This window comes from Varanus komodoensis, unplaced genomic scaffold (genome assembly GCF_004798865.1).
Source record: "Varanus komodoensis strain SLA01 unplaced genomic scaffold, ASM479886v1 scaffold20_1, whole genome shotgun sequence".
NCBI lineage: Eukaryota > Metazoa > Chordata > Lepidosauria > Squamata > Varanidae > Varanus > Varanus komodoensis.
The window spans coordinates 14401573-14426084 of record NW_025335587.1 but is presented as its reverse complement, the minus strand read 5'-3'; the positions used below and the strand labels follow the sequence as shown (position 1 = coordinate 14426084).

General features: G+C 46.8%; 1 protein-coding gene across 1 annotated transcript in view; it reads right to left on the bottom strand.

The window, feature by feature from the left end:
- Positions 1–22650, bottom strand: part of GALNT17 (polypeptide N-acetylgalactosaminyltransferase 17) — a 39994-nt gene extending 17344 nt beyond the window's left edge. The window contains exon 1 of the mRNA XM_044430368.1: positions 22413–22650. Within this exon, the coding sequence (XP_044286303.1) occupies positions 22413–22650 (238 nt within the window). The remainder of the gene's footprint in view (positions 1–22412) is intronic.
- Between the last annotated feature and the right edge of the window lie 1862 nt (positions 22651–24512).

Here is a 24512-nt window from a genome sequence, read left to right as displayed (position 1 = left end):
GAAGGAAAAGGGAAAACCCATAGGGCTTTGCACCCACTGAAGCCAACCTTCTCACTCCCCAAAGCATTAGATTTTAAGCCCCTGCGTCAAGCCAGATCTCATTTTCTTCCGCTGCAGCGGGATTTCCCTTTGAAAAACAGCCTTCTAGTGGCAGTGCTTCACATGTGATTTGCAATTCATGGTTTGTAAAAGCTTTTAAGGACTACCGCATATGTTCTCCAGCCCTGTTATGAGAAAGACGCATGTCCAAAACTTTGGGAGCTTTTCCATTTTCTAGTCAATACACTGATCGTAAATTTACTGCAGGGGGATGCCGTTGCAGAGATGGATCTCAGCACTCAGGCAAATGCACCTGAGAATCAGCAAATGGCAAACATGTGCAGGAAGCTGCAGAGATGAGCCGCTCACAGTCCTGACTCGGATTATGTGGCCTCCAGAGAAATATTGCCTTCTCTAGGACAACCACATGGCATGTTCTGTGTTGGATCAAATAAGACATGAAACAGGCACCCAGAGAACCCCCTTGTCCTTCCTTCAAGGCATCTCCAGTCCTTTCCCCACCATGGCTCACTCTGGGCAAACACCACCGTTGGTTGCATAGCCAGAAGCGTGGCTTCTAGATCAAGGGAGGTATTACTACCACTCTATGCGACTCTGGTGCGCCCGCAACTGGAGTATTGTGCTCAGTTCTGGGCCCCTCATTACAGGAAGGATATAGCAAGTTGGAATCAGTGCAGTGAAGGGTCACTAGGATGGTGACTGGCTTGCAGGGGAAGCCAAATGAGGAGAGATGGAGGGAACTGGGTCTCTTCAACCTGGAGAAGACTCAGAGGGGATCTGTTGGCGACATGCAGGTACGTGTGGGGTGTCACACGGAGATGGGTAGAGACCTGTTCTCCCCTGCAGAGGAAGGCAGGACGCGCTCCAACGGAGCAAAGCTCAGGGAGCCAAGGTTCAATTCAGATGCCAGGAAGCACTTCCTGACAGTCAGGACCCCGAGGGTGTGGAATGGGCTTCCATGAGAGGTCGTTGAGGCCCCATCGGTGTGGGTGTTCAAGGATAGGCTGGACATGCACATGGTGGGCATGTCATGAATGGTGCTATCTGGAGCCGGGGGGTCAGACTAGATGGCCCGAGAGGTCCCTTCTGACTTTCTATGTTTCTAAGTAGCTGTCTTGACATGCCTACCCAAGACCTGAGCTCTTCCAGCTGCAGCTTTCCAAAGATCTATCGGGCCCTTAGATTCTCTGCCCTTTCTCCCTGACTGTCCCATATGCTCGGATCCGCTTGCACATTGTCACACAATACCCTCTTTTCTATCAGACATTAGTATTGAAGGCAGCTACTGAAATTTCAGTGAGTGATCAGATTTCCTGGGATTCCCTTGCACACTCCCTGTAAACCAAAATGCCAAGTCGGCCATTGAATTGCAGGTCTTACCAAAGCGCTGTGCAAATTTTAGCATCATTGGTGAAAAATACCAACCAGCCATCCACTGGTTTCCAAAGAACAAGCTAAACGAAGTCTTTGCTTAGGTGAAAGGACAATATATGAACCCAAAATAGGTATGCTGATTAATTTGGAGTACAGTGCATCGCTTCCTATGTCACCAGATGGATAAACACATAGTTTGTTCAAGGTTTTGATTTAAATTTATGACCTAAGCTTAGAACAGAGCCCTGTAGCTGCAGTGAGATGCCTCCTAGCATTCTTCCACTTCCTTGTGCATGCAGATCACATTCTATTCAGCTGAGTAATATGGCACTCTGCAATAGCACTGAGGAACAACTCATCCTTCCTGCCAACATAATTCATTTGATGGAGATCATCTGTAACTTTGCAGAGTGTTCTCTAAGCCACTGTTACCCAGTGAAGGATCTGGCACTCCTACTGGGTTGGATCTGACACAGATGGGCCGTAGCAGTGAGACTCTGTGCCAGGGAGTTTATACCCTTAATGAAATGGAGGAGACTGCCATCAGATAAGCGAGCAGACTTTTGCAGAAGATATTCTCCAGGTGTTTGGTGAACTGAATATCAATTTTACTCATGATTATGCTAGTGCCACACTGAGGTGAGTGGGACCCATGGACGACCTATGAATCAAAGCAACCTGGAAGCTGCAAAGTAAGAAACGGAATGGTTACACATCACAGTACTTGGTATGCAAGAAGTAAAATGGACTGGAATGGGGTGTTTTCAGCCAGAAAAAACAAGGTGTTTTACACCAGAAATAGCACTCAGAAGAAATGGAGTGGCTCTAATACCGCAGCAAGACGTAGCACTTTAGCAAAGCTCAGCCAAAGCTATTAATCATAAATCGCAGAAAAGCTATCCATGCAACCGTCACTGCCTGCATCCGTTCATTTCATTTCTATACCGTCCCATAATCGAAGCTCTCTGGGCAGTCAGGGTCAAGTCTATACTCCAACAACAAATGTCCAAGGAGAAATTAAAAATTTACAAATTGTTATACAAGGATCCAAGAGGAAATTGATAACGTGCCAAACCAAGAGATGTGGATCATATGGGGCAACTATTATTATTATTATTATTATTAGAACATTTCTATGCCGCCCCTTGCCGAAGCCTCGGGGTGGCTTACAACACAATAAAATACAATAAAATACAAAAATAACAATATAAAATTAAAATTAACAATATAAAATAAATAAAATATATAAAATATATAAACTAGAACACAAAGGCAGGAAATGGCATCGACCAATGTAGTGAGAGAATTTGGCCTAGGAGTAAGAAAGGAAGCAAAATGGCACGCTGAATTCGGTGAAGGCAAGAATTTATTTATCACAAATACATACTTCAAGCAGCCAGTCAGATGACTGTAGCCCAGGGGTGTCCCCAGGGAGTCTGTACGGATATCAGACAGAGTGGGGAATTCCGGAAAATACAGGCCAGCTAAGTGAAAGTCTGTAAAAGTGAAAGTAAATTAGTTGAAAGCATCATTGATGGTAAAACCGGTAAGCAGGATAAGCCCTGTTGAAAAAGAATCAGTAAGGCAGCTCACTAATTTTTTGGAATTCCTTGAGAGCGTTAATAAATGTGCAGGAAGGTGATACGGTAGCCGTTATTTTGCAAACAGGCTTTGGACCAAGTCCCTCACCAAAGGCCCGCAAGAAATTTAGCATTCATGGAGTCATTTTACGGATCGGTAACTGGTTAAAGAACAGAAAGCAGAGAGTCAGAATAAGAGGGTCACAATTCTCCCAATTGTGGGCTCCAGTGATCTGTGTAGGAACCAAGATCTGGAACTAGGAGCAAATGATAAACTGCCCATGTTTGCCGAGGACACAAAGTTATTTTGGGTGATTGAAGCAAAATTGGGTTGTGAGATGTTCCCAAAGGATCTGTCCAAACTGGGAGAAAGAGCATCAATTTGGCAAATGCAGTGAGCTCACAGTGACTAACCATGAAAGAGATCTTGGAATTGCAGTAGGCAGCTTAATGAAACAATCAACCCAGTCTGCAGCTTCTCTGAAAAAGGAAAGAGCCTTCTCTGGCATAATTAGGAGACAAAGTCAAAGTCAGACTGCCAAGATCACACTCTGCTTACACAAATCAATATGGCCGCCATACTCAGAATGCCACGTGCGATTCTTATCACCAGATCTGAAAGGGAGATGGCATCAGGAAGGCAAACGCTAGGAATGAGCTGAGGCTATGAGGCATCCTAAAAGCAGCAAAAAATTGTCTTCTTCAGATAAGTCCAAAGTAAAAGCCAGAGGAAAGAAATAGGTGTTCGAGTACTCAATACGGATGGCAAATCTGATCACAGATGACCAAGGAAAGGCAGCAGCGCTCAGCTTCTACCTTGGCTATATCTTCTTCCAAAAGAAGATGAGGAAGAGCAGGGGATGATGATGATGAAGAGATTTATTTATTTATTTTTGGACTTATTGTCTGCTGTATCAGCACCAAGGCTCTCTAAGTGGATCACAATTTGTAAAACACACAATAAAAATATTTTGTATTTTATTTGATGTTGTAAGCCGCCCTGAGGCCTCGGCAAGGGGCGGCATAGAAATGTTTTAATAAATAATAATAAATAAATAAAATAAATAAAAATACATGAGATGAGACCAAACTGAGTGGGACAGCTCATATCGCAGAAGACAAAAAGAAGATTCAGGGTGATCTTGATAGGTTGGAGCACTGGGCTGAAAACATTAGAATAGAATGGAATTCAGCCGGGACAAATGCCAAGTTCTGAACCTAGGGAAAGGAAAATAAATGCATTGTTACGAGAAGAACAACACTTAGCTTAACAATACTGCAAGTGAGAAGGTTCCGGGAAATGTTGCAGATCGCAAGCTCAATGTGGGTCAACTATGTAATGTGGTTGCAAAAAGAGCAAATGCTTTTTTAGGTTGCATTAACAGAAGGATCACTTGCAAATCCTGTGAAGGACTAGTTCTTCTGTACTCAGTGCTAGTTAGGCCTCACCTGGAGTCCTTCAACGGTCTGGGCACCACCGTTGAAGAAAGATGCAGACAAGCTGGAAAGGGTTCAAGAGGAGGGTGACAAGAGTGATCCGGGATGAAACAAAGCCCCATGAGGAGAGGTTTAAAGAACTGGGCATGTTCAGCCTTGAGAAGAGAGGAGAGATACGACAGCATTCTTCAAGTGCTTGAAAGGCTGTCACAAAGGGGAAGGCCAGGATCTCTTCTTCATCATCCCAGAGTGTAGGACTTGCGATAGCAGCCTCAAGTCACAGGAAACCAGATTCCGGCTAGATATCAGGAAAAAATTCCTGACAATGGAACCAATTACCAGGGGAAGTTGTGGGCTCTCCCAGCCTGGAGGCATCCAAGATGCAACTGGACAGCCATCTGAGAGGGATGGTTGAACTGGGAGTCCTGCTCTGAGCAGGGGTTGGACAACTTGCCGTTTCCAGCTCCACTATAATATGATTCTATTTATCACGGTTCCTTAATACAAACATTTAAAGAGGTATACAGCCATGTCTTGCGTAACCTTCTAGGAAACAGCACATCCAGAACTAAAGATGCTGGGATGGTGGGTGGTGGGGCGGTGGGGGGGAGAAGGATGGAAACCTATGGGTAGGACACCTGCTTCTACATCCATCAGAGAGACTCACAAAGAAGGGGTAAGGGATAAAACCTGCTTTTCAGTACACTTACTTCAGGCAAAAGCCAACACAAAGGAGCAAGACAAAACCAAGTCAAGAAGAACAGGACATATTGGGGCTTCCAGGGTAGATTGGTAAAACAAGTAGGCCCGGAAAGGAGTGGAGGAAGCACCAGAAATGTCTCCGTTGGGAACCAGCCTTGCCAAAACATGCCCACAGCTCTCAGCAGCGAAAAGGCTGTGGATTGAGAGGCCCCTGGGATTTCCCAGGGCAGGTTGGAGCTGGCCATGGAGAACAAGCCATGACAAGCCTTGGACAGGATGATTGCAAGATGACACTGTTGTATGTTAGCAAGCAAATGCCCAGCCCACTTTGGGGGAAACGCTTTAGCCAAAAGCTGCTACTTCCGGTGAGGGGAAGATTTGGGCTGCTTTCGTTTTAGGAAAACACGTCTTGCGGCAGTCCTGATAAGGGCATCTTTAAACATAGTTCAGGAGCTCCGAGAGGTAAAGCAAACCTTGGAAATACCACGACACAGAGGTTGTCCCTCTGCCCACACAAATCCTAAACCTGACACGATCCAAGAGCTGGAACAAAGACTCCCAAGACAGCTTCCATGCTGCATAATATTTAAATTTCTTGACTGAAGACAAGCATAACAACTCATAACTGGTGGAGTCCAAGGGTCCAACTCTCTCTCCCCACTCAGGGAGATTTACTGTCATAAAAGATCTAAGTTATTACAGAGACTGAGCTGGTGAAGCCAGGATACGGTCAGCATTTCCAAAAAGCCTTTTTAAGTTGGAAGAACTCAATTTGCTGCGAGCAAATGCTGGAGGCATATTTGCAAGAGCTTTCCTGGCTTTCAAAATGGAACACACCCCCATGCGTGCATGGGTGACAATGAGAAGAAATACTTTTTGTCATCTTCCATTTAAAAAAAAAATACAACTAATGGAGATTAGTAGAAAGTGTGAGGAAAGAAGATGCTTTTCATGACACAACACGCATTTAAGAGATGAGGAACTACCACAGTGCCTGATAAAGTCCTGTCCTGCAGGGGCTCTAAATCATTGGTTTATCTCCAGAAGTAAATGATTAAGCGCCCACCTCTGAAATCAGAAGATCTATCACAAAGGTGCAGCATTCTTCGACTGGATCCTTTCTGCTCAACAAGGTGAGCTTAGTTGATCGCCACATAAAAGGCAAGATGGTGGGGGAAAAGAAACATTCCACTCGTGTGTATTTGTTGTTGAACTCTGTAACTCTCTCACATTGACCACACAGAGGCTAAAGGTAACAAAACGGCACTGAACCACAAAACACACAGGTGCACGCACCCTCCCCACCCTGCTGTTGCAGGGCCAGGTTAAAATCCCGTTGGCTGCAGCCTCAGTTAGAATTCACACATACACAAAAACCTTTCTCAGGGCTACAGCAAATAGGTACACGTGGCTTACAAAGAGAATGGACACTTTTGCAAAACAAATGCATCCCTTAATGGATTAATACCTAGATTTAAATTTAGACATACCTACTCTGGGAACGATTGAAGGCAAAAGGAGAAGTGGATGGCGGAGGATGAGGTGGCTGGATGGGGTCACTGGTGAGGTGGGTGTGGGCTTGAGTGGACTCCGGGGGATGGTGGAGGACAGGAGAACCTGGAGGAATGTTGTCCATGGGGTCGTGAAGAGTCAGGCAGAACTCTGCGACTCAGCGACAACAACAACAAGAATGTAAATAGAATGGCAGTTCTGCTCAGCATAGTGGGGAAGATTGCAACTCGATGACCTGGATGCCTTCTCCATTCCCTGTCCAGACACATGTGTTGATGGGCAACCTCAAGAAGCCTTCTTAAAGTTCTTGATCTTCCAGCTGGGCTTGGATTAGGCAGTCCTTCAAGTGGAAGACGGTCCTCAGGCAAACATTCAAACAGATGAGAAATCCCCACCCATACCAATTTCAACAACTTTTGTGCTCCCATCTGGTGGGGCGGTGCCAAGATGGCAACACAGCGACAGCCTCTTCATTGTGCTTCCTTTGATATTTTCACAGATTTAATTTATTTTTAGAATCCGCCTAGCTATTTATTTTAATTCTTACCTAGTTGTGTTTTAAAACCAGGCCTCCTGCAAGAGACACTGCATCTTGGATGTATAAGCTCCTGGAAATATTATACAAGCTTCTGTCACAAGACGCTGCCACTGAAGAGGCTTCGGCAAGGGGCAGCACAGAAATGTTATAATAATAATAATAATAATAATAATAATAATAATAATAATAGAACAAGAAACGCAGCAGGACTACCCCGGCTCTCCTACTTTGCCCAAGCCAACGAACCAACCCAAAATTGATGATTACATGATGAGTGAGAGGACCATAAGTAAAAATAAGAAGACAAATCTTTATTCTATTCCTACTCCTAACAGCTACGATTTGTTAAACTGGGCCTTGGAAGCAGAAGTTGAGCAACAGGAATGATCTGTTGTGCTCCACTCTGCATGAGGAGTCTAACATAGTGCCTGCAGGCTGCTTTTGTGTCTGCTATCTGCTATCTGATAGCTGCTCTCTCTTGGCTTGGGCTCGGCGCACGCGCGCGCGCGCGTGTGTGGTTGCGCGCTTACTGCCGGCACTTTTTTTTTTTTTTTAAACCAAAAAAGCACTGTCTACATCCCACCTAAGAGTTCATCTTTCTCAAGTAGGGGCTGCACCTGGTCATGTTAACTGATATGCTAGATTCTCCAATACTTCCCAGAGGTGCATGGTATTTTACATGGGGATTTTCACGTGAGAATAGGAGTGAATGTCTTTGAGGAAGGAATCCTTAGCATGTCACACATGGCCAGAATCTTCCAAGGATTCAGGAGTAAACAAATATGGGTGAAATCTCTTGGAATGTTTTTCTGTGTCCAGTCTCTGTGTATTCCATGGCATTTCTTTTGATCTAAGTGGAGGAGTTATCTTGGGATTGGCAGGGCTAGTACAACTCCTGTCTCTTAAAGTTAATTCCAATGTCGTGATGAAACTGCTTACCAATTTTGAAAAGGTCCTTACTCCCAATTTCAGGAGACTTCAATGGTCTGACAGAATACATTTTGTTTTAGCTTATATGCTGTCAAGCCAGGGACTGAGCTACCTGAGAGATTCTCTCCTGCAACACAGTTCCAATGCTATGCAAAATTTCAATTAAATTAATAACCATCTTAAGCCTCCTTACAAATAACAGGCAAAAAACCCTGATCTCATGCTCAAAAAGGAACTGCTGTGACACATGAGACAAATCAGGCATGGTAGGGAAGGTGGGATGTCTAAGCTTTTATCACTTAGGTCCCAGTATAAAAACTTAATTAAGCAAAAAAAAAAAAAAAAAAAAAAAACTGGGACATGCTAAGTTTCTTTGGCAAAAGCTAGATCAAGCAGTTTCTGAAAAGAAGATCCACGTGTTTGGGAACTGGATGCTAAGCATAAGAGTACTCCTTATTACTAGGTTGTTTCATATAAACCAGGCAGAAGTTGGCAGCCCTATTTAAGCCACAGACTAGAGTCGTGCGCTGCTGAAGTAAAGCTGGACTCTGGTTGCATGAGAGTCCCTTGCCTTGAACCGCTTTCTGGCAGTGATGGCCGGCAGAAACATACCCCTGGGTGCACTTGGGGCAGACACATCTCAGTTCAAGAGGACGCGAGGCTGTTACGCAGATTGGCTGTGAGGGAGCGCATGGCATGCAAGTTCCTTGCCTTGAATTGCTCCTTGAGGACAAAGAAGAATGAAATGGGATGTGAAGAGACATTCAGATAAAAGAGGAAGGCAAGGAAGAGAAGACTGAGGGGGGCATGAGATCCCTCTATAAGTACCCCAAAGGCTGTCACGAAGAGGAAGGTCAAGGTCTCTCCTCGCTCGTACCAGAGTGCAGGATACAGAATAATCAACTCAAGTTGTGACAACCCAGGTTCAAGCTAGATATCAGGAAAAGCTTCCTCACGGTCAGAACAAAACAACAGTGGAAGCAGCTGCCTGGAGAGGTGGTGGGCTCTCCCACACTGGAGGCATTCAAGGCGAAACTGGGCAGCCATAGGAGTGGCATCCTGTTAATTGGTGTCCTGCAACAGCAGGAGGTTGGACCTGATGGTCTTCATGGCCCCTTCCAACTCTACTATTCTAAGATTCTAAATTTCTTGAACTGTCCGCTTCCCTTTCCACCTGGCCCCTCAACCACTGCAGACCTTGACATCTTACCAACATTATCTGCAAGTATCTCACATTTATGCTCATCTGTGATGGTAATGGCTTCGGGATTATTTCACCTGTAAGCACCACCATTGATTCTGGTGTGGGGATTTAGCAAGGAAGAAGGAACGACAGTTTAACACAACAGCCCCACTGAAGGGTATTCGATACACACGGCCCACCGGCAGGCAGAGGATGCAGCATGCAAATTCGGCGGGTCTGATGCTTCAACAGCCTTCATACAGCCCACTGCGAGGGTTCTGGCTACCGCACTCGCCAGGGTCACATGAGGCAACCCCCCCCACACACACACACACACAAGCAAAGGGTCCATATTCAGCGGGTTCACATTCAACCTAGAATCTACTGCCACCTGCCACTGCAGAAGCAACCCACAATGAGATGCGGCGGGTCGTCCAAAGCTGCTCACTCTATCCGTTTGGTTTCATGTGCCTTTCATCAGGAAGAGGCTGGGAAATTAAACTTGTCAGCACAGATCTTTGCAGTTCAATAAACAAACAAGGAGGTTTTTTAAGTATTCTCTCTGCCTTTCAGTAGGTCACTCTGTTTTGCTGTGGAAATCAGTCTCTCCTCAAATGAGAACTGGCTTTGTTTCTTTCTTATCCTCTTTTTAAAACGTTACATATGAACAAGAGTGTCCTATAGGGGCTCAATGTGTTGAAATATCAGCATTAAATTCCCTCTATGAATATATAAAAGAAACATTTGTGTAAATAGAGAGGCATCACATTTTCAAGTTATAGCGAAATTCCAGCTATTTTGAAGGGGGCAGAATTTGAAATGGTTATAAAATTTAATATATTCGTTGAGGCCCCATCGGTGCGGGTGTTCAAGGATAGGCTGGACGTCCACATGGTGGGCATGTCGTGAGCGGAGCCGGCTGGTGCCGGAGGTCAGACTAGATGGCCCGGGAGACCCCTTCTGACTTGCTCTGTTTCTATGTTTCTATTTGTGCTTTTATAGACCATTAGCATTAGCCAAGTGGCTCTCTGAACATTTTGTAATAAAATGTAAAAAGACCCAATACACATCATATAAACAAAATCAATATAAACCATAACACACCAGTCTTGATTTAGTTAAGATAAAATACATAATTGGATAAAAAATAAGCAATCTCTGGTGATCCAACAACAGTTAAATAAGTTTAAAATGGTAAATATTTCCTTATTTAGCAATTAAAATATTGGGTAAATAAAATGGTTTTAGACTGGCTCCAAAAAGCATAAAAACTGGGCACCAGGCACACCTCTCTACAAAGCTGATGCTGCAGTCAGGGTGCCACAACCAAGAAGGCCTTCCTTTAGTGGCCGCTGTCATTTTCAACCGTGGCTATCAGGTTCTTTAAAGTTACTTTTCACAAGGAGAGCCGAAATGGGGAAGAAGCTATTGAATGAACTGAACTAGGGAATGAGATAAAGATTTATGGCACCGGTGTGTGGGGGTGGAATTGGACCCAGAACTAGAGCAAACCCACTGAAATCAATGGGGAATAAATTAGTCCCCTATTACCCCATTTCAGAAGTGGAGTTGTGCCTGCCCCTTTGTGGCAAACATGATCAGACAGAGGCAGAAACAGCAAGAGAAAGAGACTGTCCTCATTCTGCTTGCGGACTTTCCAGATGTGTCTAGGAAACCACTGAGAGATGCCACACGAAGTGCAGATGTTCAGTCCATGATGGGTTCTACCTTCTTTGTGGTCCCTGTGCCCTCACACATAACCTTCTGCACCTGCATGGAGCCGCAATTTGAGCGGAAATTTGGGCAGAGCCTTCCCCCGTGACCTTACCAGGTTCCTGCTAGCCCCACAGTTCTTCAGCCATTGCTGGAGATGTCTTGGAAGAAGCTTCTCTGTTTATCATTGAGAGCTTTTCCCAACCGGTGGAGGATTCTGGGTGTTGTAGGCATGGCATTCTGGGAGGACAAATGCCATGCATTTGACAGTGCAAAGAAAAGATCCAGAGCAAAGACTGAGAAGCTCTGGCTTTGAAAGTTAAGCTATTCATCTCTCCACCAAAAAATAAAAATAGAAGAGCGCAGCTGTGTGGATAAAAGCCTCGGAAAAGAGTTGGAATGCGGTGCAACTTCCTTCCATGACACTGCAGAATTTTAGCGGACATGTCAGAGCAGCCATGCAGAATGGCCAGTGGAAGTCATCACATTTGGCAAAGCATTTCCAGAAGGTGCACACATCCACAATGTAAAAAGCCCTGCAATCTGGACATTTGGCGCAGTGGCTAGCACCCCTCGTAGCGAGGATAAAATGTCATATTCAGCGGCATGCTGCCTCTGAGCATCATGTGCAAGAGGACACTTGTATTCATGTCAAACACTTCATGTTCTGCCTGTGACTTTCCTAAAACCATTTGTTTGGTCACTGTTGGGGAAGAGAAAGCTGGGCTTAGAAGGGAGGTGGATCTCAGAAACATAGAAACAGAGCGAGTCAGAAGGGACCTCCTGGGCCATCTAGTCTGACCCCCGGCTCCAGCCTCAACAGGCACTCCAAACTGGTGTGGCTGTTGAGCTTGCTTTTTTTCCTGCCAGTTACAGACTGGCATTTCTGCTACCTGAGAAAGCATCATTATTCAGGCTGAAATTCTATGTACTTCATCGTCTTCGTCTTTGTGTCTTTTGCATCTGCTTCCGTTGCTGCTACTGCTACTTCATCTTCATCATTGTCCTCTTCTTCTGTGCCTTCCAGCTGTCTCTGACTTATGGAGACCCTATGATGAAAGCCCTCCAGAATGTCCTATCCAGGACAGCGCTGCTCAGCTCTTTCAAGTGCAAGACCATGACTTCCTTGATGGAAGTGATCCATCCCATCGTTAGCCTTCTTTTACGTCTTCTGCCGCTGACGTTCCCTAGCATGAAAGTCTTCTCCAGGGAGTCTTTCCTTCTCCTGGTACACCCAAAACAGGGCAGTTTCAGCTTTGTTGGTTTTGCTTCTGGGGAAAGTCCTGCCTTGATTTGATCTGGGACCCCTTGTTCGTCTTCCTGTTGGTCTATACACACATCTGCCTGGCGGTCAGTGCCACTGAAGCAGAATGGCTTCTTTCAAGGTATCCACATGGGCTGGTAGATACTTAAAATTATTGTAAGAGCTGAGTATAACGTTTTCAGCTTCTGGTACATGGGGAGGTTATGCTGATGCTGCATTTTAGTAATTGCATAATTTACTGTCAAACTGCACATTACCCTGGGATAGCCATTAGTGAGCTTTTCCCACCCCTGGATAGTTTGAGGAAAATGCTAATTGAACCAGGAAGACTGGAAACATTTAGCCTTTCTTCTTCTGTTGCTTTCACCCCAGCCCTTAGGTACTTCTTCTTTCTGAAGGGAAGAGGTAAGAATATGTGAGACTCGCTGCATCTGTTCAAAGGTCTAGCTAGTCCACCAGGTTGTTCCCACAGGAACCACTTAGATGTGTCTGAGAAGTCCAAAAGCACATGTTTGCAATAGCAAACCCACTCATGTTTCCCAGCTACTGGTATATGGGAACAAATGACCTCTGTTACCAGAACTACAATCTAGCATTAATGGTTTTAGGGCTTTCTTTCCATTCATGTGGCTAATTCCCCTTTCAAGCAGTCCAAGTTGTTGTTGTTGTTCTTCTTATTATTATTAGAGTCTCTTGATGTGGGTGAAAGAGGAGACTGCAAAAATTGGCTTGAAACTCAACATTAAGAAAACTAAGATCATGGCATCTGGCAAATAGATGGGGAAGAAGTGGAGGTAGTAAAAGATTTTATTTTCTTGGGCTCCAAGATCAACGCAGATGGTGACTGCAGTCAAGAAAAGAAGACACTTGCTCCTTGAGAGGAAAGCGATGGCAAACCTAGACAGCATGCTAAAAAGCAGAGACATCACCCTGCCAACAAAAGTGCGTATAGTCAAGACTATGGTTTTCCCAGTTGCAATGTATGGCTGTGAAAGCTGGACCATAAGGAAGGCTGAGCACCAAAGGATTGAGGCCTTTGAATTGTGGTGCTGGCGGAGACTCCTGCGAGTCCCTTGGACCACAAGGCTATCAAACCAGTCAGTCCTAGAGGAGATCAGCCCTGACTGCTCTTCAGAAGCTCAGATACTGAGGATGAAACTCAGATACTTTGGCCACCTAATGAGAAGGAAGGACTCCCTGGAGAAGACTCTGATGCTGGGAATGATTGATGGCAAAAGGAGAAGGGGACGACAGAGGATGAGGTGGCTGGATGGGGTCACTGAAGCAGTCGGCCTGAGCTTGAGTGGACTCCGGGGGAAGGTGGAGGACAGGAAGGCCTGGAGGAATGTTGTCCATGGGGTTGCAATGGGTCGGACACAACTTTGCAACTAAACAGAATAACAACAACAACATTTCCATACCACCCGCAGCCAAAGCTCTCTGGGCAGTTCATAACATTAAGTCCCCCATCCAGATTTCAACCAGGCCTGACCCTGCTTAGCATCCAAGATTAGGCAGGATCAGGCACTTCAGGCTAAACAGAAGTTGATGGCCATCACCATATCTTGCAGCAACAGATTCCATAGCAGCATATGAAACTGCAGTTTCCTTTCTTTGATCTAAAATGCCCACCCCTGAAAGGCTCAGGTTCCAGCCCTGAGAAAGGTTTGTGCTGCAGTCATTTCTGGATACTCATATTTAAGGGTGGCCAAACTCGAGGGCTTCTTCAGGAAGAGAAGCAACCAAGGATAACTTCTTGGGCAGTGGAAGAAGCTAAAGGGGGAGGTATAAAGGTATATCTGTCTCAAGCCAGACAAGGATCACTCCTGTTTACAATCATCACAGACTGAACTCGAAATTCCGTGTTCACGACTTGCAGTGCAAGAAGTCTCAATCTGCATTTCTAGACTAAATGAGCACGCTGAAGCCTAATTAAGCCTTCAGCTTTTGCACATCTTCACATTTGGGAATGCAATGCTAAACCTCCTCTTTTTGCTGCCCTCCCAGGACTACAAAAATAGGGAGGTGATTGCGCACATGGCAGGTTACAATAAAAAGATGTATGGGGGTGGGGGTGGGGGTGGGGATCTCTTCTCAGTCTGGTGGATCTCAGGCTCTGGAGGGGCACGGAAGAGTAAGCCGCAATATTCAGTTAGATCTTGGAGAAAGAGCTAATTCAGTTAGATCTGGCTTGGAGAAAGCAGCTCAGCAGGCCTGTGTACTTGCTCTGATGGAAGAGTTCTCCCTCTTTCCCATCACATCCCTTGATAGGGCCTGACAAAGCAGCAGATGATGTCAAAACGCATCACGAGTTCTGTCCGTCCTCGCAAAGCATGAACTCATTGTCCCACTCTGGAGGTGATCTTAGCATAACCTTCTGCAGGTGGGCAAAGGGGCCGTTCTGCCATTTCATGTCTGAACTATTTTTAGATAATAGTTACACCAGATCATAACCCGGCTTGTTAACCGTTGCATTTATTGCCGGAAGACAGAGCAGCTGTGGCAATAAGAGAGAAGTCGTCATCCTGAGCATTTGCTGCTACCACCACAATGGTTTGGAGTGGGAGAGGAAAGGCTTCCGACGGCAGGGAAGAGGAGACAGAAACACATTAACTGAGCACTGCAAGAATAGTTGGCTTTGTTTAGCAGGGCCATTGTAATTTTGTTTTGAAAAAAAGCAGCTGTGTGCTTTAAATTACAGAGCGTTGGAGCCAGACTGAGGCATGATTAGAGGAGGCTCAATCACGCAGAGACACTTCTACACACAAATAACTCTCTTCCTCCTCCTGGGATTTCCCTCAGCTCCTTCTCTTCTCTCTCTGACGGTGGACTTTCCCCACTGCATCACACGATCGTAGAGCAGGAGAGTTGGAAGAGGGCAGCGGGCCATCGGGTCCAACCCCCTGCTCAGTCCAAGCCAAATCATCCCTCTCCAATGACTGTCCAGCTTGAATGCCAGCAGTGTGGGAAAGCCCCCCCCCCCCCGCCAACCCCAGGTCACTGGATCCATTTCGGTACCGCTGTACTGAGGAAGTTCTTGATGTTCAGCTGGGATCTGCCTTGCTGTGACTTGAGCTCGTTATTCTGCGTCCTGCACTCACAGATGATGGAAAAAAGATCCTGGCCTTCCTCTTTCTGACCGCCTTTATGAAAGCTTCTGCTGTCCAGCTCCACAAAGAGGCAAGGGAGGTGGGAAAGAGGTGGTTTTTTTTGCCACCTTCCTTGCCACAGAAATGGGCTCCCAGGTGTGTTGGACCACACTGAGCATCAGTTTTCCTCCACCTGCATCCTAACCATTTATTTATTTATTTTAAAAATGTGTATGCTGTCCATTACTGTTGTCTCTGGATGGCTTACAACATTATTTCAGAACTTCAATAAAATAAGATAAATTAACTATTCCACACTGAGCATCGTTAAATCATTTCACAATTAAAATTACTATGTGTTAAAATATTGACCAAATAAAAAGGTCTTGACCTGGCGCCGAAAAACATATAATGACGGGGCCAAGCAGACCTCTCTGTCCCACTTGATTTGTCGCCTTCAGATCACAAGGTGCTGGCACCACTCTGCAAAGAGGAAGGGAGAACTTAAGCATGATCACATCCACCACCCAACCCCATTCTAAGACTAGCCCCATTCTAGGACAGTGACAGAACCACAGTCAGAAGAACTCTCTAGACAGCTTTAGCAGTTAGGTGCTATGGAACTCGAACTCTGCCTCTTCCTCCATCATCACAGAATCTGGGACTGCCATTGAATTATAAAATGTGTCCAACCTATCGAAGTACATTTTTAAAAACAAAAGTATCCCAAGACCTTAAAAAACATCTACTTAAAACGTATGCCTAAACAAATATGATCAAATATTCTTAGTAAATAGCTATCTCAGTACTTGGAAATATACACCCATTCCATCTAAAATCACAATAACTTAATGGCAAAACAAAACAGCAGGTCCAGGATGCCGCATATTCCTATATCTATTTTCACCAATTAGGCAATTATTGCTGATCACAGCTTCTCAGAGAGAATGTGGTTGCACTTGAAAGAGGTTGGGGAGCTAATGAAGTTAGAAGCTTATCTTACAGGCAACCCAAGCTGAAGAACATAAATGAAATGGAAGATCTGCACTGGGTTGCATTTTATCATTCTGGTCCAAGTGGCAAACCAGACTTATATCAGCTTCCTCACTAGTTGAACTCTTATCATACCCGTTGTTCCCCTGCAGAGCAAAGGTATCAGGCATGACGATCTGATAAAGTCCCTCCAGCCCAACCTGTTTGGACCATCTCCCAGTCTGGAACCAGTCCCTGCTTGGCTTGAGGAGGGATGAACCCCCTCCTGGAGACCTGATTGGCAATTTCACTCTGAAAGGGGAACCTTCTGCAACTCTTCATTTTCATCCCTAGCCTTTCATCTCCTCCTTTACCCTGAGGCTTGCTCTCATCCTTATCCATGCATTTTTTGAATGGCAGTGGGAGGATGTGTGGTGGTGGACACTGGTGAAGAAGAGCAAGGACTAGAAGAATGAGGACGCCATGGAGAAATCTTTGGAAAGAGACAAGCTGGTCCTTTTGTGTTTGCTTGGCCGTCCGTCTGTCCTTCCATTCGTCCTTGACCCTTTCCCTTCCATCAAGGAAATGGACTTTGCACTTTCCTCACTGCTTCCTTGGATTCCCACCCTTTCATGCAATCTAGATCTGCAGCAAAGCTTCGGCTGTACATCTGGTGTCAGTGGTACCATAGCTCTCTCCTGTGCAATATTCCAGCATCCTTGAATTGATGCCAAAATCACACTCAGCCCAGAAGGCCCTGGGAGGCCCTTCCATTTCTGCTCACTAGTACTGGAGCTCTCCATCTTCTCCGCAGGGCTGTCCAGCATGGCAGCCAAGTCCCGTCCCACCCCTGTGGCCCGAGAGGGAGTTGAGGCATCAAAATAAAACGATGCACATACATTGCTCCAATAAGAACATCCTTTGCAATGCTGCTTTGACTCCCAAAATTACATTCTCCCCCTGTGCAATCACGGATTAATTTAATGTTCAATTCTGAAGAGCAGTAAAGAGTAAACTCCAGGAAAGGCAACACTGGAAAGTTAATGGCGGTGATTCTGTAAATGCACAAGGCTGCGCTTAAGCTCTGCAAGAAGCAAAGCTATCAGCGGTGCTTGCTGGGATCACACGTCAATTTGCAAATCTTTGGGGAGCCTAGAAGATTGTTTTCGAGTCAGCTTTTTAATTAGATCTCTCACCTAGATTTCTTACAACTTCCAGCTCCATTCCTCCATCCCGCATGGCAGCTTTAAAGCTCCCTCATTGCATTTCAAAAGTGCTGTACCTTGAGAGATTGCAAGAGTCATCTCCAGGATGTGCCATAAAGAGAACTGTAGCTTGAGGATTTAAGTAGCACTTGTCAGAGGTAAGCTGTAAGAATGGCTGGATTGTTCCAGAACGCAAGTGACTGCATTCAAATGGGGATGGGGGGCTTCAGAAAGACCATATTTCTTCAGTCCATGCAGCACCCCAGAGTGGGCATTTCCCAAACCAACAACTCAGGTGCTTCTCCAAACATCACTGCTATTTCTGCCCCATGCATCCCTGCAAGAGCCCTGATCTCCTCACTGACTCTAGGAGATTCGTTTTACTTAAACAAGCAGAAATTACAGGCTTTGGGCATTGATCTTGCATTTAGAGTGAGCTAATTCCATGGATTCCAGACAAACCGCTTAAAACACTCCCAGTGTCTCAAGCTTGGTTAAAGAAGCCCAGTATTAAAATTGCAACTGAGTGAAAATAAACACCAAAGCACCAAATGCAATTAGCATGGACATGCTCGAGAGAGAAACTAATTAGCCAGCCCAGTTCCCCATTTTCAACATGTCTGCAAGTTCTAAGGGCAGAAAATCCAGGTTCGTCGCCCGGCCTTCCCAATTAAAGTGATCAGGTGATCGGAAAATCCCTAGAGAGTTGTGGTATTATCTAGCTCACCAAACGGAGTTATTTTTCCAAGTGGGAAGGAAGTCGAATGGATTCAGTGCCTTGAATAGGACAAGGATGGCAAAAATATGGGTGGTTGTGGGGAGAACATAGTGCACATATTTTAATTGTGCAGCTGTGCAAGTTGCAGATTGCTGGCATCATTGTTTGTTTATTTCACATGTGCATTTACTACCTTCGTGACAAGGTGAAGCTCCCTGGAGAAGGCACTCATGCTAGGGAAAGTCAAGGCAGGTGCAGAAAAGAAAGACATAAAAACACAGAAACAGAGTGAGTCAGAAGGGGAAAGCAGGACACGCCCCCAACGGAGCAAAGCTCAGGGAACCCAGGTTCCATTTGGATGCCAAGAAGAGCTTTCTGATGGTTAGGACCCCGAGGGTGTGGAATGGGCTTCCACAGGAGATGGTTGAGGCCCCATTGGTGAGGGTGTTCAGAGATAGGTTTGACATGCGCATGGTGGGCATGTCATGAGCGGAGCTGGCTGGAGCTGGGGGTCAGACTAGATGGCCCAGGAGGCCCCTTCTGACTCGCTTTGTTTCTATGTTAGTATCCTGCAATCAAATGCCATTGTACTGAGCCCCCTCTGCAGACCCCTCACTTCTTCTGACAGTGTTCCCCTTATTTCGTCATCAGCTGCCCAACTGCTGGGCCCATGTGACTCAGATTCAAGAAAACACTCTGTGTATGTTCTAAAAGCATGCAGTTGGTGGTGCAGACCGCTACCTGGGTCACTGCAGGGGGCCTGGGTGATTTCACCCGTAAAAACGCAGCGGTTCGAGGCGATTCGGTCTTCCCTGCGACTCCGGGGACTTCATTCTCGCCATTAGTAAAGAGACCCTGACAGAAGCAAGCCAGGGAGGACTCCCTGGGTAAGGAAGCAGCATGGCTGAGTGGAAGCCCCAGGGTCAACTGGGGCTACGCCTATTCCACAGACAGTCCCATGGAAGATGCCCTCTTCCCACCTTGACTGCAGCTCTCCCAGAATGCTGCACAAGTGATGCTTAGCCAAGCAGACCAATGGCTGGACGTCATAAAGTGGACTTCCCAAGGCTGCCTTCACAAACCCTTGGGCCATGCAAAAGAAAATTAACCAGAACAAAGAAGAAGAAATAAAAATTACTTTTTTTTATTTCCCTGCCATTTTAATTGGCGATTCTCTGGTTTTATATTGGTTTTTAAATTGTTTGGTACATGTGGAATAGGTGTTGTTACTAATTGCACTGTATTGTTTATTTGTCGTTGTTGTTGTATATGCCTGCTAAAATGTATCGCACAGGAAGGTTTTATGGCCAGCGAGTCTGTTTTAAATCATCGCAGTTTGTGTATTTAAACTGCATTTGTTAAACTGTTTTGACAGCATTGTGCTCATTGAATGGTATAGAAATGCTTTAAATAAATAAAAAAGAGACGAATGAATGAATGAGCACTGAAGAAGCAGTGTAGATGTTTCAAAATGCCACTCCACGGAGGCTGTTCCAAGCAGCAATTCATGGTGTGGAGCAACCACCAGTCCGCACATCATTCCAAGCCTTTTGTGAATACACAACAGCTGGGGTCACTTATGCATTTGAGACCTACAGGAATGATGTTGTACAGAGTTGATCTGGAACAGGCCTGATTCTACTAGTTCTGCTTCCAAGATTACGCCCCATGGAAGTCCAGCCTCAAAGGTCTTCTAGCAAAGGAGAAGATAAACCAGGGAAGAAAAATCTTCACAACCAAAATCCTTGGTGGGACCTGGGAAAATTTGTTTTGCTTGTTTCTTGGGTCAACCCATTGAGCCAAGAGGCAAGAATAAGGGATATGGAACCTCCCTTCACCCTTTCTCTGGCCAACAGAAATACAATGTTTACCCAGTTAACACTCTTGAGAAGTAGGCAATTTACTCTGTGCTTTATTAGCCAGCCTTTTGCTTCCCTGCTCTAATCCACAGAGGAGAAAGCACCTCTGTCAAACCTGATGGAAATGGTGGTGATTTATCTCCCGAGACGGGCACGTGAAACAAGATCAGGGCTGTAACACTTAAAGCCCAATCAGGATTAAATCTCACCGCAATAAAAAGGATTTATTATTTAATAAGCACACACAGGACTGTAGCTCTAGCAAATTAAGAAGCACTCCATTAATCACCGTGTGTGATTGGGAGAGGAGAAGAGTGCTTTTTGGATGTCTTTACTCCAGGGTAAATCATGGACAAGTGGAGTTTCCCTTAGCCAAAAGACGCTTCCTTTAGTCCTCCAGAGGAAGCTTCTGAATGGATACAGCACGATGACCTTTTGGCAGATTTGTCTTGCAACAAGAAGACTTCATGCTTCTTGGGCGCTTGCATCCAAAGGAGAACGCACAATGAACTACTTTGCATGGCACCACAATGGTGTGGTGTCATGCTACCAGCCATGTTGAATTGCCATGTTGTCCACAGTTGGACCATGCCGTGCAAGGTGCCTTATTTTTCAGCGACAAGCCACCCCGAGAACCCATGGTTTGTTCAAGCCACGATGGACTATTGTGTTGTCCAAACCCAGGAAAGTGATATCACTCCGGGTTGCAGAGATTGGTGGTTCTTGTGGTCCCCGCCAGTTCTTTAAAAACCCAGAAATATCTGCATATTATTATTATTATCTGGAAGGTTTAGTAATTGCATAAAGCTCTCTGGAAGGTTTGCAGCAATGCATAAAACAAAGGAATAGAATACAATACACATTGTATAAAAATACAGTAAAAAGAGAAAGAATCATCAAAGGATTTAATGGCTGGAAAAGAAATGCAAGGGAAATGCATTTCTGCAGGACCCTCCCCTTTCCGGAAGCTCAGGGAAGCAGTGAGAAGGTAGAAGACTCTGAGAACTGAAAGTTCACCACTGAAAGATCAGGGGATCACTTTGCCAAGGGGAAAGGCTTATGTCCCACCCAGTTTGGATGCATCTCCTTTTTCTGCCTCCCCCTCCCTGTTTACCAGCACTTTTCAATTAACAGAAAGGCAAGTACATGCAACATACCCTACTAGTCTTGCCAATCTTTTAAAATCCTTTGCCTAGACAGCTGAAAGACTCCCCATCTTGGGCAGCCATGAGAACCTACTTGGAGAAGGGCAACCAAATCCTTATAATAACATGCAAATATAATTTTCAGGGGGCAGCCTTCCACCCTAATGGCACTTCCTTTAGGCTCCAAGAGCTACAGCAAAAATAATGAGGTGCTTGGTGGTGTCCTGAAACGTGCAGGAAGGCTTGGGAGAATCAGAAGCTGAGCTGAGTTTTCCCCCTACCCCATGCCACAAAACACACGTAGGACCCATTGCGTGCTCAGATTTCCCTTCAGCAATGAAACCGGACATGCCAGTTTCCAAGTTTCATTGCGGGTTGGCTACCAAGGGGTTGGCTACCAGGGCTGCCAAGCTGGCCACTTCAGCCCTGGGCTGAAAATCGGCCCAAGAGAAGTTTGGTGAAACCGGTTGGAACATGCAGAAGTGTGTGTTGGGAGAATGTATGCCATGGGAAGGCTATGATCTTGTGCACACTTCCATCACACTTTGGGACACGCGTCTGCACCTCATGGGACAGAACCTGCTTATTTTGAACTTGGAACACACATGGCCAGTGAAAGCAGGTGGATACAGGACGCCGCCTGGCAGATTTCAGCAGCCTTGCCACAAAAGAAACCGCATCAGAGTTTAACATACAGGAAGCCGTCTTGAATTAAGTTAGACTGTACAGTAAGTCCACCTGGCTGATAAATGACTATAAGGACTATCAGACAAGACTCTTTCCCAGCCCTAGTGGAGATGCTGGGAACTGAACTGGGGGAGAGAACTTTTCTCCATGTGCAAAGGATGTCCTTTCCACTGACTGGTAATCCCTCCCTCCCATCTTAATCCAGATGGGATTCATCTTAATCCAGGTTGGAGAATGTATCCATCTCAGTAGTCTAATTAGAAGCAGCTTTGCAGAACCTAAGAAACTTGGAATCATCTTGCACGGATGCCAACCTTGCATTGTACAGAGTAAATCCAAGCCAACCAGCAAATTATGATGATTATGTTTACAGTGCAACCCAGAACAAAAGGCATCTTTACTGAAAAAGTTTCCAAGTTATCCCCAGAGAAATTAGTTACCTACCATTGAGTTGCCGATAGACAATGTCTTCAAGGAGTGACAGTCTTTTCAAAACCGAGTCCTGGATGGGATTGATCACATGAGTAGTCAAGTTGGCCACTTCTGCCCTCGGATGGATTTCACGGAAGGTGTCCCCATTTTTCACGGCAACAGGCCGGCACTTGGCCAGGAAAAGGACAAAGCCGGCGACTGCAATCAAGTTTAACACCAGCAAGACTTTCACTCTCCGCAAAGAAGCCATCAAAGAGCTTTCTGTCTTCCCAGCTATCCTGTCTTGGGAATGAGCAGACTGGTAGGAACAGAAGGAAAAGGACTTTGCCCTGGGTGGCTTTAGAAGGAAGAGGCCGGAGCTGAGGTCACATCCCCCATCCGTGTGCCTTTGGCAAGCCTCTTCCCAGTTCTCACCTGGCACAACTGGCTATTCACAGCAAGGGGACGTGGCGAGTGTTTGCCATTGGTAAAGATTCTGGAAAGTAACCCAAATCAGATCTCCCACTCCAGAAATGAAAGATGTTGTTCCTCAAAGGAAAAGTCCGGTCATTGTTCTCCAGAGTAAGAAACTTTCTGAAAGCATCTGCTGGTGCTTCTGCCTGGGAAAAGGGGAAAGGTCTCTTCTGCACTGGCCACTGGCTGGAAACACAAACAGGTCAGACTCGCGTGGCCTGCAAAAGCAATCCACTCTTGCATATTTCGTACAACTCCAGCAGCAGTTTCAAGGTGACTTACTTGAGAGAAGATGACCCAGACGAAGCTCCAGCCATCGCCAAGGGTGGGCAAGACCAGGATCCTGATTCTTGATGTCCTTTTAAATCAAGAAATCGGTAGCCTTATAGATCTGCAATATCTATACTATCAGCTAAAGTATTTCTCAAAAAGGGACAAAAGGGACGGGTGCAGAAAGAGGACTTCCCGGGGAAAACTGGACGCCTGTCAAACTTCATATTTTGGCAGGGGAGCAGGAGGGAAGGGGTACCAGCCCACTTGCTTTAGGCTGCATTTGTTCCTGGCTGGTTTACCAACTACATGGCCCCGCAGCACTCCAAATCAGCCCACGCTTTGCTTTTGAGGACTGACCCTATTTTTAAAGGCTGGTGGGGGGAGGCTAAGCAGGACAAAACTGCCTCTTCAGACCTCCAGCCCTCAAAGCTGGGGCGATTCGCGCTCCTCCCCGTCCAGTGATGCTCCCAATTCTTCCGCGGGTCGCAGGCGCAGCGCCGGTGGGAAGCTGACCAGGCTCGGGGCGAACTTGACCGGGTGGGGGGAGCAGGTGCCGCGGAAAGGGCTCCCGCCGCCTTTGTTTCCGCTCGAATCGCCCCCTCCGGATCGGGCCGGACTCGCGTCCCCAGCACCCGGTTCCGGTCCTGAGGAGTCTCTCGGCTCTCCCCTGGCGCGGGAAGGAGCGCCCGGATGGCTGGGCGGACGGCTTCTCAGGCCATCGCGACCCCCGGGCCCGCGTCCCAGGGGCTGCCTAGGGCCCGAGCGAGCGGTCGGGGAGGCCGCCGGTGGCGGGGCCGAAGGATCCGCGCTCGGGCGCCCGGCCCTGGCTTCCCATCGCCGCCGAGCCCCCGGCCGCTGCGAGCGGAGCCATCCGCCCCGCGGTGCCTGGAAGAAAGCCCTCTGCGTGGCTGGCTGCGCGGAGGCGTTGCAAGGAAAGCCTGGGCTGGAGACGGGGGGATCGGGGGGCGGCGATCGGCAGCGGAGTGCCGCCCTGATTGGAGGCTTCGAAACGGAAGCCGGCGGCAGGAGGGGAGAGATGGCGTGGGTGGGGACCGCGCTGCGCCGCGCCGGGCATGTGCCCTCGCCAAACACACACGCACGCACGCACACCTCCGGCTCCGTGCGTGCGTGGGGGGCTCCCTCCCCCTCCCACCCGCTGCCCCCCCCCCGGTCGCCCACGCCCGAGGAAGCCCCCCGCTCGCACGGCTCGAGGCATCCGTGCGCCCCTGGAGGGGAAGCCGCCCTCCACCTCCCTCACCTTGCGGCCAGCGCGAGCAGCCTGGGCGCGCGTCTTCACGGCACGGCCGCGTCTCCGCGGAGGTGAACCGGGGGGAGGGGGACGAGGGCGCTCCAGCCCCCAGGTGGGGGGGGAGACGCGCCCCTCAG